This window comes from Vipera berus, assembly GCF_964194415.1.
Source record: "Vipera berus genome assembly, chromosome: 3".
Taxonomy (NCBI): Eukaryota; Metazoa; Chordata; class Lepidosauria; order Squamata; family Viperidae; genus Vipera; species Vipera berus.
This window is the reverse complement of record NC_138204.1, coordinates 123,797,009-123,813,910: the sequence shown is the minus strand read 5'-3', so window position 1 is coordinate 123,813,910 and position 16,902 is coordinate 123,797,009. Positions and strand designations below refer to the sequence as shown.

Sequence of the window (16,902 nt, the reverse complement as noted above, 5' to 3'; positions counted from 1 at the left end):
CAAGTCTTACAAATACATGCCAGTTGCCAAAAACCAATTTTGATCACTTGATCATGAGGATGCCGCCAAGGTTGCAAGTGTGAAAACTGGTCACAAGTCACTTCTTTCGATGCCGTTTTAATTTTGAATGGTCACTAAACAAATGGTTGTTAAGTTGAGGACTACCTGTAATCCCTCCCAGGAACAGTCTCCTGCCACAGCAGGACTTGGAGAAGGACTGATGGAAGGAAATAGCCAGGAGTTTAATTTCAATAAGAGAGAAGAATCAACATAATCTTATGGATCCATTTCATTTTTCATCATATAGCACCATAAGAGCTAGGTCAGCAGCCAAGTATTTTTCCAAAATATTCTACATTTATGTAATCAAACTGATTTTGTGTAACTCCCACATATAATTTAATGAAAATGCAGTATAATCAAATCCAATGGGATAAAATAATAATATTGAAACACATTAAAAACATTAACAAACCCAACAGTAGCAATGATGTATAAAAAATAGGACATATCAATCCAGTTCAAAGACATTCAGAAGAAACAAAGTATGTATCAATTTATCCAGCTGGCCAATTCAGTGAGCATATATTGACATGGATTTTAAATTCTGCTGCATGGTTTCTCCTGCCCTGTTCCTTCTGTAGATGCAATAACTTCTCTTTAAATAAGGTAATGATTATTGTTGGACTAAGGTTTGAAGACAACTTCTACATTAAGAATAAAGTGCTATATAAATCAACTTTTGGGTCTCTTCAATTTAACCTACCTTGGTATTTTAATCAGAAAGATTGTACTTATTCCTAAGTCCAACATGTTTTTTGACATAATAGAAAAGTTTTGTTTTTAAAATTCTATTGAAAACATTGGAGAAACAACGAGATATTCCACAAATGAGAGAAATTCTCTAGAACTCTCCACCAAAAAAAACATATTTAAGGAATGAAAAAAGTCACAGTTTTTGAAGTTTACTATCTCATGTCACAGGTACAAGTTGGTTCATATGAAATATACATCTGTTATATACGGGGGTCTTCAATTGTTTGTTCAGTGACAATTCAAAATTATGATGCTGCTGAATGAAGGGACTTAGGACACCTGCCCGAAGTTACGGCCAATGGGGTCCCCACCATCACATGAACAAAATTGGGTGCTTGACAATCCACCCTTACAACCGACACTGTTACCCCACCCCGCTTATCCCAGGGCCTTCCCCACCCTGAAAACAACCCATGTTCTGCTTAACGTCTTGCAACAGGGAAAGCAGAGATTGTGGTTGTTAAGTGAGGCAATTGGGTGAGCACCTCAGTTAACAATTGCCATGACTTCTGACCATACTGGAAAGTCAAGGACTTCCCGTACTGTAAAATCAGGTACATAATTTAAGTTGCTACATAGACTAAAGAGCACTAAGCCAATTTTTGTCTTTTTAAATTTTGATTTTATATTTTCAAGTTGTACGTGCACTAAGCTATTACTACAATCACATGAAACTCTTATTGCTCTGCACACATTCAATGAGTATTTTGACAAATCCTGTTGTATAAAACAATAATATATTAATCCAAACTGTTCAAAGTTATCCTACTTATTCTCCTGTAAAGAACATAATATCCCTACCTCTTTGCCTACGGATGTAATCCATTATTTTGTGTTCACCCTCACCTGGAGCACTTGCATCAGATAAAATAACCTATCAATAACAAAAAGAAGCAATATTAGATGTAAATTGAAATACTCAATATAGCAGAGGTCCCCAACCTTTTCATGCTGGTGGCCTGGAGGGAAAGGGAGCAGTTGTAAAATTTGTGTGCGTGCTCATGAGCACACATGAATAGGGCCACACATGAACCCGCACAGGTCTAGCAGCCCATTTGCGCATACATGCAGGTGCTAGCTGCTGCTGCTAGCACCGTGCGCACGTGTGAACGGGCCACAAAATCCACACGGCGCTAGCGGCCCTGTTTGTGCAGGCGCACAGGCACTAGCCACCGCTGCTAGTGCTGCGCACATGCACGAATGGGCCACACAACCTGCATGGGGCTAGCAGGCATGTTTGCACATGTGTGCATGCACTAGTCGCCGCCTCTGCTAGTGCCACGCACATGCACAAACGGGTCTGCAGGCTCTAGCGTGAGTGGAGGTATGTGCGTGCACTGGCCAGCCTGTCCGGTGGCCCGGTGGCCAATAGGCCACAGCCCAGCAGTGGGCCGTGGACTAGAGGTTGGGGACCCCAGCAATACAGAACATCAGCATGAAAATTACTAATGTGTATCTGGCAAATATTTTCTAAACTTTTGATGCCTTGAGTAATTTCTAAAAAACAAAAACTGGAAGAACACTGTTCTATATATTCTCAGAAATATACTCAGATCTGGAACTTCTGAGGGAGGGATGGCAAACTGAAGATGTCTCGGTGAAAGCAGAGTGGATGCCCACAACAAAGACTGAAGAACCAATGACTCATTCTTTGGTACCTCCCAGACAAGGAAAGGATGGGAGAGACCCATGTGCATTGGATGACTGCTCCTCATGAGGAGACCGTAGTCTTCTGTGGGTTTCAGGAGCAGGAGATGAAGCTATTAACTATCTTGCTTACAATTGTAGCAGACCCTTTTAAAGCTTTCTGGTCAATTTCAGAAATTGCCTATTTTTTATTTATAAATTTTATTGGCGACTCATCTAGATGGGCTACAGTCATAAAAGATTTATGTTATGTTATGTTGGGTTGTGTTATATATTTATTAATAACCTTAAGGGCATCAAAGACCCTCAGAATAACAAATTTAAAAAATTGTCAAGTGAGTTTAGTTTCAACTCTCAACAAAAAATAATAATTACAAACATACAGATGGAAAGAGTTTGAAATAAATAGCATTATAGCATTATATATGAAGGAAATTGTGTACATTTCCTAAGACTGGTATCTGTGCTTCCTAAATTGTGTATCAATAAAAAATTCTACTAATGGACTGAAATATCATTTGATGAATACTTAATAAAATGTATTTTCTCCCTAAAATTACACATCCTACATAATATATGGGTGAAAACTTGCTCAACAATAACAAGAGTTATCCAACCTAAAATTCATTTACATTAGAATTGGAGTTACAGTCAAGAAAGTGAAACTTGCCGTTAAGTTTTTCCATCCAGGATCATTATTTAAACGGTCAGCAATATAATAACGAAGACATTTAGCAAGACTGTCCATAAATTCTGTTCCCTATATAACAAGAACATAAAACAATGTTTAGAGGCAAGATTGGGCAATTTTTTAAATAAACATTTTAAATAAATACAAATATACACTAGCTTGAGTAGGTCAAAGCTATATCAAAAAGATTTGCAATTATGTGAGCTGTAGTAGCATGAAGAGTGAAAAAGGAAGCCACTGACAAATTTATGACTAAATCATAAGCTAAAGTCAACATATTATCAGAATGTGCCCCAAATGCCACCTGAATTAAAAACATTATTAACTGTCATCTTTTCTGCTGCTGTCTTCTTTAATAAGATATTCTCAAAGTGAGCATTTTATTTCTATCCTGAAATGGGGAGACATATATGTTTAAAATAATAAAGGTTTTAAACTGACCGATAATCTATCTCTTCCCCATGACTATGTTTACCTTAGGTAAAGGTAAAGGTTCCCCCACACATGCATGCTAGTCGTTTCCAACTCTAGGGGCCGGTGCTCATCTCCGTTTCAAAGCCGAAGAGCCAGCGCTTGTCCGAGGATGACTAGACGCCAAAGGTGCACGGAACGCTGTTACCTTCCCACCGTAGTAGTCCCTATTTTTCTACTTGCATTTTTACGTGCTTTCGAACTGCTAGGTTGGCAGAAGCTGGGACGAGTAACAGGCGCTCACTAGTTACGCGGCACTCAGGATTCGACCCGCCAAACTGTCTATCATCTGATCGACGAGCTCAGCATCCTAACCCACTGAGCCACCGTGTCCCTTTATGTTTACCTTAGGGGCTCCTATAGACAGAAGAATTGTCTTCCCTCTTTTCAATCCATTTCATTAATCTAGCATCTTCTCTTCCATAAAAAAGTCATTATGCAGTAAGGTGAGCTGATCTAGAATACTCTTACCTTTTATACTCTGAATCTCACAAAATCCTGTTTCCAGATTTATAAAATATTTCACTGCTATTATGACATTATCCATCAGAACCATAGGTTTCTGTGCAAACTTGAGTTTTGAGAGTAAAAAATTAGGTTCTTATTTTAGCAATTGAACTATGGAAAACTTCTTTTCATTCTCTCTCCTCATACAAACCCAGCCCAAAGTTAATCTTGGGAATACTTTTCTCAAAAGCATTATTGTCTTTTGGATGACTTTGCCCTTTCATGTAGATCTTGGCAAGGGAAGGAGAGAAATGCACGTAAGAAGAATTTTAGTTATATTATGCACACTAAATTTAGAGATAGAGAAAAAACAGCACAAGTGCGCTTAGAGATATATCTTTTGACATTTTAATCTTCCATTTATGTCTTGCTACAACTTTCTACTTAGACTTGACACTGCTACTACAGCAATCAAAGTAGCATCCTGAACTCCTGAAAATTTTTCCTAATTAGTTCTGTAATGTAGCATTTTAGGTGGCATCTTCATCCTCTGGAAATGCCAACAGTCTTCACAAAAATATTTGCTAGATATTAACCTGCAATCAGAGTCTGAGATGACAGTTATAAACCCACTGTCAAGCAGTAGTTAATCAACCAATAGACTGTGACCAAAGCTATGTCCAATCTCAGTTTGGGAGATAATAGAAGTTCTACTTACTGGAGTTATACAATTGCTGTCAAATCTTTCTTTAATTTCTTCTGGAGGTAGAAAGCCACCTTTAAAAAAAACATGTAACAGAACTGAAGACTAGTGTAACAGGCAAAATTATGAGATAGAAGAAGACAGACATATATTTCATACCATTAATTTTTAACCCATAACATTTTACTTTACTGATAGCTCTATTCTGGAATTCAATTAGATATGATGACCACTTACGATAACGGTTCTAATCTCAAGACAAGCTGACAAAGAATTCCAGGCACGGCATTTCAAGTGTAAATTAGAATACACTTAACAGAATCTTGTAAATAAAGATAAGACAGAAACTGTGCAACTCAAACAACCATGCATTTGCATGACTATTTTGCTTTACTAGATACAAGAATATGTAATAAAAAACAGGAAAGAACCCCTTCTTCAAATTGCTTATTAATGAAAAATATTAGATTATCAATTTACCTTTCTCCATAATTTCTTGTCTAATTCTCTGCTTCTCTTCTACACTTTCCATTCCTTCTTTTGATGCTCTGAATCTTCTGGATCTCTGTTGATTCATCTTTGCCCGGGGAGCCTAGAAGAAGAGTATTAGCATTAACAATTTAAATGACATTTTTCTTACTTTTTGTCTTCCTATTAAACTATGAAGTTTAGATTGTATCACTATATTTGAAAGTTTACATACAAACCATACAGACATATACAGCAATATTTATAGACTGCTGCACTATGAACAATTCTGGGAAATTTTAAAGTACTACTAAATACACAAAATTAATATTATTTTATATGATTCAGTTAAATGAGAAAAATTGTATTTATTACTGACTTCCCCACCAGTACAATCTCCATAAATAAATGTGCAATAATGAAATATGCCTTCATTGTAGTCCACTATGCCTCAAGGTTTTGTCACATATACTGAAGTATTGATATTGGCTAGTTAATATAAATGAAATAAATATTAATGTTAAAATCCCATTTTTAAATGTCCACTTGGCAAAGAATTATTTTTGCTAAGTCTCATACTATTGTGTGTGTGTTTCTTTTAAACAAACTGAATAATTGAGCATTTTTTTATATTTACCACTCCATCTATTGCCATGTAGAGAAGTCTCCTTGGTCTCACAATGTTGAATAGCCTGTCAATATACTCAAAAATTGCAACCATCATTTCATCTTCATTTTTGGGTGCTGGCCTGCAGTGTAAGGTATCACATTAATATTTCAAATACCACAAATGCAGACTCCTTATTTAAATAAAAATGCTACTCACTTGTCCTCAGGATGTGTACAAGGATGGATAATGCCATTCATATCCAAGTATAAATTATCAAATTCTACTTCATTGGGATTTGGCTTACTGGTGTCAACTGGAATTTTAATACCATTACATTCTTTAGCCTGCAAACAATAAATGACAGGTGATTCTGAAATAGTCTAAATCATATTTCAAGAAAGTAAACCATACTCAAGAAAACCAAGTTGTCAGACACAATCAGGACCATGCTCTAAGTTGCAGTTAAAAAGATTTATTACTCAAGTTAAAAAGATTTATTACTCAAGCCTATACATGAGAATCTAGTCAACTAACATTCAGTACTAAACTGGCGCTAGACAGGAATTAACAGAATTCAAGAGGGCTGGACTTAGATTAATTGTGGGAATATAATAATTCTGGGCTGATTACTCGTTTATATAGGCCAACTATCTTCCTAGGCCAAGATTGAGGAAGATGTACAACCCAAAAGGAAGGAAATTTTTATATATTCTTCCTAGTGTAATACAGATCCACTTTTTTTGGATCACCTGAGTGTTGATCATTTGATTGCAACAGGAATTGACTGATTAGCTTGCTGCATGAACCTGATGTTATGGGCTGAGAGAATGACTGGTCCAAAGTCAGGTAGACTTTCATGCCTAAGGCAGGACTAGAGCAGTCTTCTAGTTTGTAGCCTGGTGCTTTAACCATTAGATCAAACTGGTTCTCCTGGTAAATTATGATTTTAAAAAATAAAATTATTTTATATCCAGACTATGATCAACACATATATAGTATAACACAAGCTAGTATTTCATATATAATCTTTGTTCCAGAGAAGCACATCAGATGTGTACATAGACACACATATCCACACACTCCTAAAGCAGCCACATAAACTTTGAAAAAAAATCAGATTTAATTATTCAAATAAAAGTGCTTCATATGCACTCTTTACTTACAGTAACATATTTCTAAGAATTTGCATAGTGTCAATAAAAACATGTAACAGCAACACTCAGATTAGCATGTTCCTTAAATCTGACAACAGTTTTATGCTACTAATTCATAATAATACATATCTACTGGAACATCCAAATTTGTGGATGTTTATTTCTCACTGAAGACATTTCTATCTGCAATCTCACATATCTCTGTACAATAACCTAAATTAGAAATCAGCCTTTCCTGGAATTGTCTCAGAGTCTAATAAAGTACTTTGTAGCCAAGAAAGCTGAGTATGGAACCCAACTTAAAATTACTACTACTGCTATATTCCTATTAGGGTATTCATGTTCTGGGAATTTATTTATAAGAATAAACAAATCTTCATATGTCATAATGTCAGATTTTAACATGCTGAATATTAGAACACATTCCCCCAGGAATCATGTTTGCAAATTTGAATTTTTATGTTCTCTATTGTGGTTCTAAAATAGATTGTTTTTCTATCCATAAGCATGAATAAAGGCCCATGTTCTACTCTTTCATCTTCCACTCCTGAGCTCCCTGCAGAGACAGGGAAGGCTGAAAAGTTTAATTAGTTTAATGACTATTAGTTTACTATTTTGTTGTAACTTTGCTTCAGCCATTAGCTGGTTATTGAGGTTATATGTTCTCCTTTTCCAGGGTTTACATTTGACTGACAGTTATGAGTATCTGTATCTTGAAATGTGTGCAAGGGCAATATTAGGGCAATTTTACTAATATGAACTCAACCGTTCATCCCTGCTTCAGCTGACTCGATGGTCATGGATTTGATCTTGAGGACTTTCAGAATAATCTAAAATGCAGTCTCAACACACCATTGGTTTAATTAATGTAGGAAGACCTGCTTGATTTGATTGTATCAGCAAGACAGTAAGCAGTAAGTGGTTTCTAGATCAGTTTTTATGTCAGCTTCATTTTCATGGTTATAAAGCTGAATTTCAGCTGCTTCATCTCATTCAAATCATGCCAATACAGGAACTCTACTATTACAGTGTTCCCATATAAAGCCTAGGAGGTGATCATCTATTTTAAAGAGTCTGATAAAAGAAATTCCACCACTTTATACAGACGTCCATTCCACTGTAAAACATTTCAGTTCATCAGAATTGATTTTATAAGGTTAAGCAGAGTATGTATCTTGTAATCTGATTTCATTTGTTTAGATCCTAACATATAATACAACCTTTGTTCATATCTTAACTTCTAAAGCAACAACATTTTCAATAACGTTATCTAACTCCAGGGATGAGAGGTCTATTTCTAATTCCCAAAAAATAATGGATTACCCAATATGCTGAATATTGACATTTCACAAGCAGCTGATGGTACAATAACCAACAACTTATACTGAATAAAGCCCATGAAGTTCCTTGGATTAACCTATTAGGGCAGGCATGTCAAACTGCCAGCCCACAGGCCGGATGCATCACGACGAAACTGCGCTCACCACATTGCCGGCAATGGAGAAAAAGTCACGATACGTCACGTGACGTTGCAAGTTTGACATGCCTGTATTAGGGCAATGAAAAAAAAATTAAAAGAGAATTTATATGGGACAAAGATTTATGATGAAATCAACCAAACAAAAGAGCTCTTTACTGAGTCTATGGTATACTAGTGAAGATTATTTTCCCCCATAGGTTTTGTGTGCTTTCAGTATTATTCAACAAAGCTTTTCAAAATGGTCTGAAGCCTTTCTAATAATCACAAAATATATAAATCTGGAACCCTTAGTAGCATGATATGTTTGCTGATTGCTTGTATGTTTCATTTTTGCTTGTTTGGGCAAATTTCTTTAACAAAAAGATGAGTAGTGGGTATGGGACATGGCATATGTTGTTTATAAAAGGATTGAATATGAGCTTATTTAAAAGAAGGTAGCAATTAAATTGCTATTGACCCAGAGGAGAGCTATAGATTAATAGCTAATATATTCTCCCTTGGCAAATACTCAAGCGGTTGGTAAATGACAAGCTCTAGCATAGACACTTTTATCTAGATTCATTTCAATTGACACAGAACTCTGAGATGACTCTGGGGAACGTTCTCATGTTAACATAATTATGTCAATATTCCCAGAACTATCAACATCTTCAAAGAAATAACATTCACAAGGGAAAAAAACAACAACATGAAACCCTTCCTGGATATCCCTATCAGTAGAGGCAACAATGGCAAATTAGAAACACAAGTCTCTATCGTAAAACCACCCACACCACCCAACTAGGACAAGCAGGCAGAAGACTAGCATAGTGCATGCAAGTAGCAAATTAGAACACATGTTGAAAACTTCTTAACCTTGCAGCAAAAGTCCAAAAATGCTAGAGAACTGGTAGAAGCCTGGTACTCAGACAAATGAGCCTTCAACAGGCACATAGAGATAAATGACATCTACATAGCATTCAAAAGAGACAATCAAAAAAGCCAAACAGAAAACAGAAAGACCAAAACACCTCCTTGCCAGCAAACAACACCCAGATAAGCAGAGATTAACACCAAGATTAATATTAGACCAATAATTAAGTAGTAAACAATACCCCAATCAAGAAATTACCAACTCAGACAAATAAGCTAACAGTAAAGAACACCCTAATCAAGGAACTACCAAGAACAATCCCACCAATACTGACAGGGCAAGCCACTAGGTCAGGGGTCGGCAACCCGAAAAAGGAAAAGAGCCACTGGGAACCGGTTCCATCACACATAAAAAAAAGTGGGAGCCGCGTGCGTGCGTTCATGCACGCGCATGCGCAAAAAGTTTCTTGCGCATGCACGGACGCGCGCGGTTGCCTTTTTTTAAAATGTGTGATGGAACCGATTCCCGGTTGCGCGACGGCGATGGCCCGTCTGCAAAGCTGCCGCTTTCGGCAGCTTTGCAGACGGGCTGCGGCAGCTTTTGCAAGAAGCGGGGCCGCTACCCATTCCGAGAGGTGCGCGTGCACCTCCCCAAACGTCGGCAGGTCTCCGGACGGCGGCGGCTTGGGAGAGGTGCGCGCGCACTCTCCAAACCGCCGCCATCCCGTTTGCACAGCTGCCGTGAACGCGGCAGGTCTCCGGACGGGACGGCGGCGGCTTGGAGAGGTGCGCGCGCACCTCCGCCCTTCAGAAAGGTGCGCGCGCACCTCTCGGAACGGGCAGTGCCACTCTCCATTTGGAGAGGTGCGCGCGCACCACTGCCCGTTCGAAGAGGTGCGCGCGCACCGGGTGGCTGGGAGCCGCAGGAGACGGCTCAAAGAGCCGCATACGGCTCCGGAGCCGCGGGTTGCCGACCCGTGCACTAGGTATATAAAAAGAGAGCACTTCTTGCACTAATTATGTTACCTAGTTTGGGTATGAAAGCTTGCAAGAGACAACCAAGCTCAGAAAGTACTAAGGACTCCACGTACACAAATTTTTGAAAAAGGACATCCATTAATTTCTGAGTCAACTTTGAGCCAGGCCTCCTTAAGTAACACCAGCTGCCTGCAATTAGTGCAGGTTCGCGTCCCACCTGGCTCAAAGTTGACTCAGCCTTCCATCCTTCCGAGGTAGGTAAAATGAGGACCCAGATTGTTGGGGGCAATAAGCTGACTTTGTAATAATGCTGCTGGGGGGGAAAGCCCTAATAAGCAGGCATATACATAGAATGAAGACTATTGCTAAGCACATTGGTTTGTGCTTAAATTGTAAGCTGCCCTGAGTCTTCGGAGAAGGGTGGGATATAAATGGGATTAAAATAAATAAATAAAAATAAATACCACGTGTGGTACATTGGCACCTGGCAGGTGGTATGTGACCATCCTAGAAAAGTAGTGGGGGAGGGGAATGAGCTGAACCGGTGGCAGCACCGCACAAGCCTGAGCGAGAGATGGCTGGAGCTGCAGGGCTCAGCGGAAGTGCCAGGATGACTTACATTCAGATGCTTGGCAACTGATTCATATTTATGACGGTCACAGTGTCTCAGGGTCATGTGAAGTGACCAAAACCTTACTTCGAACAGTCATTAAGCGAACTGTTGTAAGTCAAGGACTGCCTGTACTTCATCACTTTTTTCCTTTTTTTTGGTCATCACTTTGCTGGGCAACTGGTGGTCCTAAAAGTGGTACAATGGGTAAAAAAGGTTGAAAAGCCCTGCTTTGGAGAATAGCTTGATTTCCACTTCTTTGTGGCAACCCCTGAGATATTGGAACACTGCTATCATGTTACCCCCATTCCTTCTTTTCATTAAACTAGACATACCCGTGATTTAGAAAATGTGTTAATGTTGATACAATCTAAAAATGCATCTACCAACTTTATGTTGGTGATTATTCATTTATTCAATTTGGAAAAATTGAATGGATTTTTATTTCAGTTAGAATTACTGAAACCAGATGTTCCCATTCTGTATCTATCGAACTGGTTTCTTAAACACATAAAAAAAAGGAAAAAAGTGATGAAGTACAGGTAGTCCTCGACTTACAACAGTTCGCTTAATGACTGTTCGAAGTAAGGTTTTGGTCACTTCACATGACCCTGAGACACTGTGACCGTCATAAATATGAATCAGTTGCCAAGCATCTGAATGTAAGTCATCCTGGCACTTCCGCTGAGCCCTGCAGCTCCAGCCATCTCTCGCTCAGGCTTGTGCGGTGCTGCCACCGGTTCAGCTCATTCCCCTCCCCCACTACTTTTCTAGGATGGTCACATACCACCTGCCAGGTGCCAATGTACCACACGTGGTATTTATTTTTATTTATTTATTTTAATCCCATTTATATCCCGCCCTTCTCCGAAGACTCAGGGCAGCTTACAATTTAAGCACAAACCAATGTGCTTAGCAATAGTCTTCATTCTATGTATATGCCTGCTTATTAGGGCTTTCCCCCCCAGCAGCATTATTACAAAGTCAGCTTATTGCCCCCAACAATCTGGGTCCTCATTTTACCTACCTCGGAAGGATGGAAGGCTGAGTCAACTTTGAGCCAGGTGGGACGCGAACCTGCACTAATTGCAGGCAGCTGGTGTTACTTAAGGAGGCATCAGCCCACTGCTCCACCAAGGCTCTTAACCATATCACTGGTTGAAAAGCCCTGCTCCAAAGCACCTAAGGTAGGACAAGAAGCAATGGATGGAAACTAATCACGGAGAGAAGCAACCTAGAACTAAGAAGAAATTTCCTGACAGCTAAAACAATAAATCAATGGAACAACTTGCCTCCAGAAGTTGTGAATGCTCCAACACTGCAGGTTTTTAAGAAGAGATTGGACAATCAATTGTCTGAAATGGTATAGGGTTTCCTGCCTGAGCAGGGGGTTGGACTAGAAGGCCTCCAAGCTCCCTTGCAATTCTATCCTATCCTATTCCGATGGTCCCACTAAGTTGCCCCTGCATACTGAATACAATTCTTGGATTCACACTTTAAGGATTCTAAGAAATTAGGACAGATACAAAGACAGGTAAAAATGATCAGACTATGAAATAAATCCTATCTGAAAAGATTGAAGGAACTCTGTTAAGCCTTGGAAAAAATCACTACTGAGAAAAACATGAGAGCACTCTTCAAGTACAAAACAAATGTTCCTGACCCATATTGCCACAGCTTACAGAACATGGAAAAATGGCTTTAGGTCAGCAGAAGATTTCAGTTACACACTAAGAAAAACATTCTACTCTCCACTGCTAGTCCGATCTTATTGGATTAACAGTGGAGAGAAGCGGGCTTGATGACATAAATGATTCCTCCCAACTCTGATCTTATTACTGGGCTAACCAAACGATTGTGCCAGGCTTTTACGAAAGCAAGAACAAAGAATAGAATGTTTCATAACAGGTTTAACCTGGAAAGTTTACAGTGCAACACCTTAAGTAGCAGCATTTGATTAATAGGACTGACAGTTATGAAGCAAGTGTGTAGAAGGTAATTATTCATACACATGCAAAAATTAAGTGGTACATGTGCCTATTCAGCTATCCATTCTATTTACAGCATTGGCTTTACCAAACTGAACCAGATTCAATAAAGCTAGCAATCTATCTAAACAATCATTTTCTATGAATCAGATTTTATCAAAATGTCCTACATCCCCTGACTTTAATCTCCTAGCTCAGGAGTAGGCAACCTCGGCTCTTTTATGACTCGTGGACTTCAACTCCCAGAATTCCTGAGCCATACCAGCTGGCTCAGGAATTCTGGGAGTTGAAGTCCACGCACGAGTCATAAAAGAGCCAAGGTTTCCTAGCCCTGGCCTAGCCCCTCATCAAACATGCACATGCTACAATCGGCCGAAAGCGTTACGTTTAAGTTGGAAAAGCCTGTTTTGTTTGGCTTCTGAAAACCAAAACACGCTGTCCGTCACAGCTGTAAAAAAAATCCGCCCCACCATTGCGAAGCCTAACAAATCAGTTCCACGAGAAAGTGGAAGCGGTGATTCTCCCCAGATGTAATAACACAGGGGTCTTCAAACTTGGCCCTTTTATGACTTATGGACTTCAACTCCCAGAATTCCTCAGCCAGCGTGCCTGGCTGAGGAATTCTGGGAGTTGAAGTCCACAAGTCATAAAAGGGCCAAGTTTGAAGACCCCTGTAATAACATCTCGCGAGAGAAATAACAAGTCGGGAGAGATTCGCCAGTTCTTCCGCCCTTCCTTTTTTTTTCCCCCGGCCCAAGCAACGCGGGCTCCAAAAGCCGCGGCAACGCAGCGCCAGCAGCCGTCCCGCCAAACGCCCTTTTTTTTTCCTCTCGCTCACCTTTTCTTCAGTGCAGGACACGATGATGGAGGGATATTTGCGGCTCAGCCACCGGAAAAACGCCGGGACCCCCATTAGTCGCCCCGGACCCTCGGACGCGCAGCCCTTTCCTCGACAAAACCGGCGACGAAAAGATGTCCGGGTCACCAGGTCACCCCCTAGTACGATGGGTAAAAAAAAAAAGACGGAAGTGCGCAGCGCGTAAGGGAACGTGACCAATGACGTAATTCCTCCAACTCCCCTCTCGGTCGAGGCGAATGAAAAAGCGGTTTCGGTTTCGAGTGGCTGCTGGAGGAGCTGGGCGGTCTCGCGGCGGGCGGGCGGGGGTGGGCTGCGTTGGGTACTCATTGATAGCTGGTAAATTTAGTGAGAACGCTATTGGTTGGAGGGCATTTGGGGGAAATCGCCAGCATATCCGTCATGGTATTTGTACTCTATTTGGCTTGTTCAGAAACTGTTTTTTCCTAATTTGTTTACCAACTGGCGCGCCCTCCGTACATCCGAATTTGGCATACTGAACTCCGTATTTGAAGCTGTAGCCCACTTAGATTGTATCCTTCGTCAATCCGACGGCCCCGCAAGTTGAAGTGACTTTCTTTACCCACCCATCGGAATTTTTGGTTATGGAGGTTCCACACATCTGTCATGGAACCGGATTGTAGAAGTCTGCTGTATTGTGTGTTCATTGAAGGAATCCGATTCAGTGATAAAACACTTTTTTTTTTTTTGCATACTCGAGATCTGTATCGGAATCCACCCTGGCTGGAGTTTTTGTAGAAAGACCTTTGCTAGAATGATGTTGAAGGACAAGAGACCTACTAACGAATTAACATGGTGTCCTTCCTTTTCATTATTTCTTTTTAGTGGGCAGGGAGACATTGGGCACACCGTGGGGACAGTCCATTTAACTAAACAGTTAATCAAATTCATTTAATTTAAGGGGAAAATACTTAACTATCCATTTACCTCCTCCATCACAGAGTGCATTGTACGGCAGAGAAATCTCAGTTGCCTGATTTGCACATCTTATTTCATGTTATATATACAATAAATTAACTGGCATGTTGCATATGCGTTGTGATTAGTTAGGGTAGTCAGATATGGGCTGCCAAACTCCAGGTAATCGCTAGATGAAGGGGTTTTCCTATTTCTCTTATCATTTAGAGAGAATGAAACAATAGATCTTGTAAATCACAAGGCCATTGACCATCCTTGTGTTTAAATTACTTCTCTCCCTTGATCTTTATAAACACTAAATTTTAGCTGAGGAGGGCAAGATGAATGCTTTCTCTCACCAGAAAACACCAGTGAACACCCAAGCCTATGAAATAAACCAGGGATTACTAGGAAATGGAAAATTCATCTTTAATCTGATCAAATATTAGTAACATTTGATTATCAAGCCTAATCTATGGCAGTGATACAGGCAAAAATTAAATGTTTCCTTCTACCAGTGCCTAGGTAATCTTAAACTTTCAACTGTAATGGAGCCTATAAATTATCACATGACCAACTCAATTTTTTGGCTGTTTGGTTGGTAGTTAAGTGAACACTGCAGTCATTAAACAAATCCATTGTTTGCTATGAGGTATTTTAAACCAAAACCTGGAAGTAAATGCTAGTTTTTGGCAACAACTTATTATAAGGTAAAAGGTAAAGGTTCCCCCGCACATGCGTGCTAGTCGTTTCCGACTAGGGGCCGGTGCTCATCTCTGTTTCAAAGCCAAAGAGCCAGCGCTTGTCCGAGAACGTCTCCGTGGTCATGTGGCCAGCATGACTAGACGCCAAAGGCGCGCGGAACGCTGTTACCTTCCCACTGTAGTGGTCCCTATTTTTCTACTTGCATTTTTACGTGCTTTTGAACTGCTAGGTTTGCAGAAGCTGGGACGAGTAACAGGCGCTCACTCTGTTACGCAGCACTCAGGATTCGACCCGCCAAACTGCCAACCATCTGATCGACAAGCTCAGTGTCCTAACCTACTGAGCCACCGTGTTCCTAACTTAAATTATGGGATGCTGCAAAATGGCCTTAAATGTGGTCTGTTGCTAATGAAATGTGGTCATGTGACCATTTGGGGCCAGCCGTCAGAACTTCGGAACGGGGTCATAAGTACCTTTGTTATAAGTTTGAATGGTCACTAAGCAATATAAATCAAGGGAACTTACGGTATATCTACTTTATTCCATCCAGTGGAGGCTTTGTGAGGGCTCAAAGTCTAGAGGTTCTTGTTTGGGGAATGGTCTAATACGGGTGTCAAACTCACCACATCATGTGATGTGTTGCAACGTATCACGATGCTTTTTCCATTACCAGGAATGAGGTGGGCGCAGCTTCTGTATGATGAAGCCGGCCCGCAGGCCAGCAATTTGACACCCCTGGTCTAATAGAATCCTTAGTAGTTCAGTGTGACATGTTTGCAAAACACTTCGAAGACAAAAATAAGATTGCAAACTGTTCTGTGACTCTTTTCTGTTCCAGCCTACAACTGTCCCAGTTTGCTTCAAGGACAACCTCTTTTTTCTTTTTAAATCAATAGGCTGGAAAAACCCAACCCAAATTTATTTACAGTTCCAAATAATAAAGTCCTTGAAACAAAAAAGCAGCATATTTTCCTTAACAAAAATAAATGATTCAAACAGCAGACAAGAGTCAAACAGGAAGATTAGCAAGAACAGACCAGGATTTTCTTTGGATTTCTATGAACGGTTGCCTTCAGCAACCAGCACCACTCACACCTTCCCCTTTTATTAACAGCCCCAAGGTGTGGCTTCTCAATGCCTTCTCCTATCGCTGAGTTGCTTCATAGACTTCCTCTGGTCTGCTCTGCTCAACTGCCTTCTGCTTCTAGCTTCTAAACAGATTCATCTGTGAGTCTGAACCCTCCTCCTCACACAGCTGAGCCTCATAATGAACACGACTGGAGGGGCCCAGCTCTTCCTCTGACTGAGAGTCCTGTAATGCATCACAGCCTGAAGGCTCTCCAAACCCCTCCTCCTCGTCAGATCCCTCAGACTCAGCTGCTGGGAGCACAGGCTGACACAGAATCACAACACACTCAATGACCAATCCTGCATGAGACAAATACTTGAATACCATAGCTTACAAAGAATTGCTGGGTCAGAACAAATCTTTTTTGACTGTCAAGATC

General features: G+C 40.2%; 1 protein-coding gene across 2 annotated transcripts in view; it reads right to left on the bottom strand.

Annotated features, from left to right (window-relative positions):
• Positions 1 to 13,921, bottom strand: part of XRN2 (5'-3' exoribonuclease 2) — a 74,926-nt gene extending 61,005 nt beyond the window's left edge. For both annotated transcript variants that reach the window (XM_081323247.1, XM_081323248.1), the window contains exons 1-7: positions 13,754 to 13,921; positions 6,070 to 6,197; positions 5,881 to 5,992; positions 5,256 to 5,367; positions 4,791 to 4,849; positions 3,134 to 3,223; positions 1,618 to 1,690 (exon numbers count right to left, since the gene is read on the bottom strand). In XM_081323247.1, coding sequence (XP_081179373.1) covers positions 1,618 to 1,690; positions 3,134 to 3,223; positions 4,791 to 4,849; positions 5,256 to 5,367; positions 5,881 to 5,992; positions 6,070 to 6,197; positions 13,754 to 13,828 — 649 coding nt within the window. In that variant the 5' untranslated portion in view covers positions 13,829 to 13,921. The remainder of the gene's footprint in view (positions 1 to 1,617; positions 1,691 to 3,133; positions 3,224 to 4,790; positions 4,850 to 5,255; positions 5,368 to 5,880; positions 5,993 to 6,069; positions 6,198 to 13,753) is intronic.
• Between the last annotated feature and the right edge of the window lie 2,981 nt (positions 13,922 to 16,902).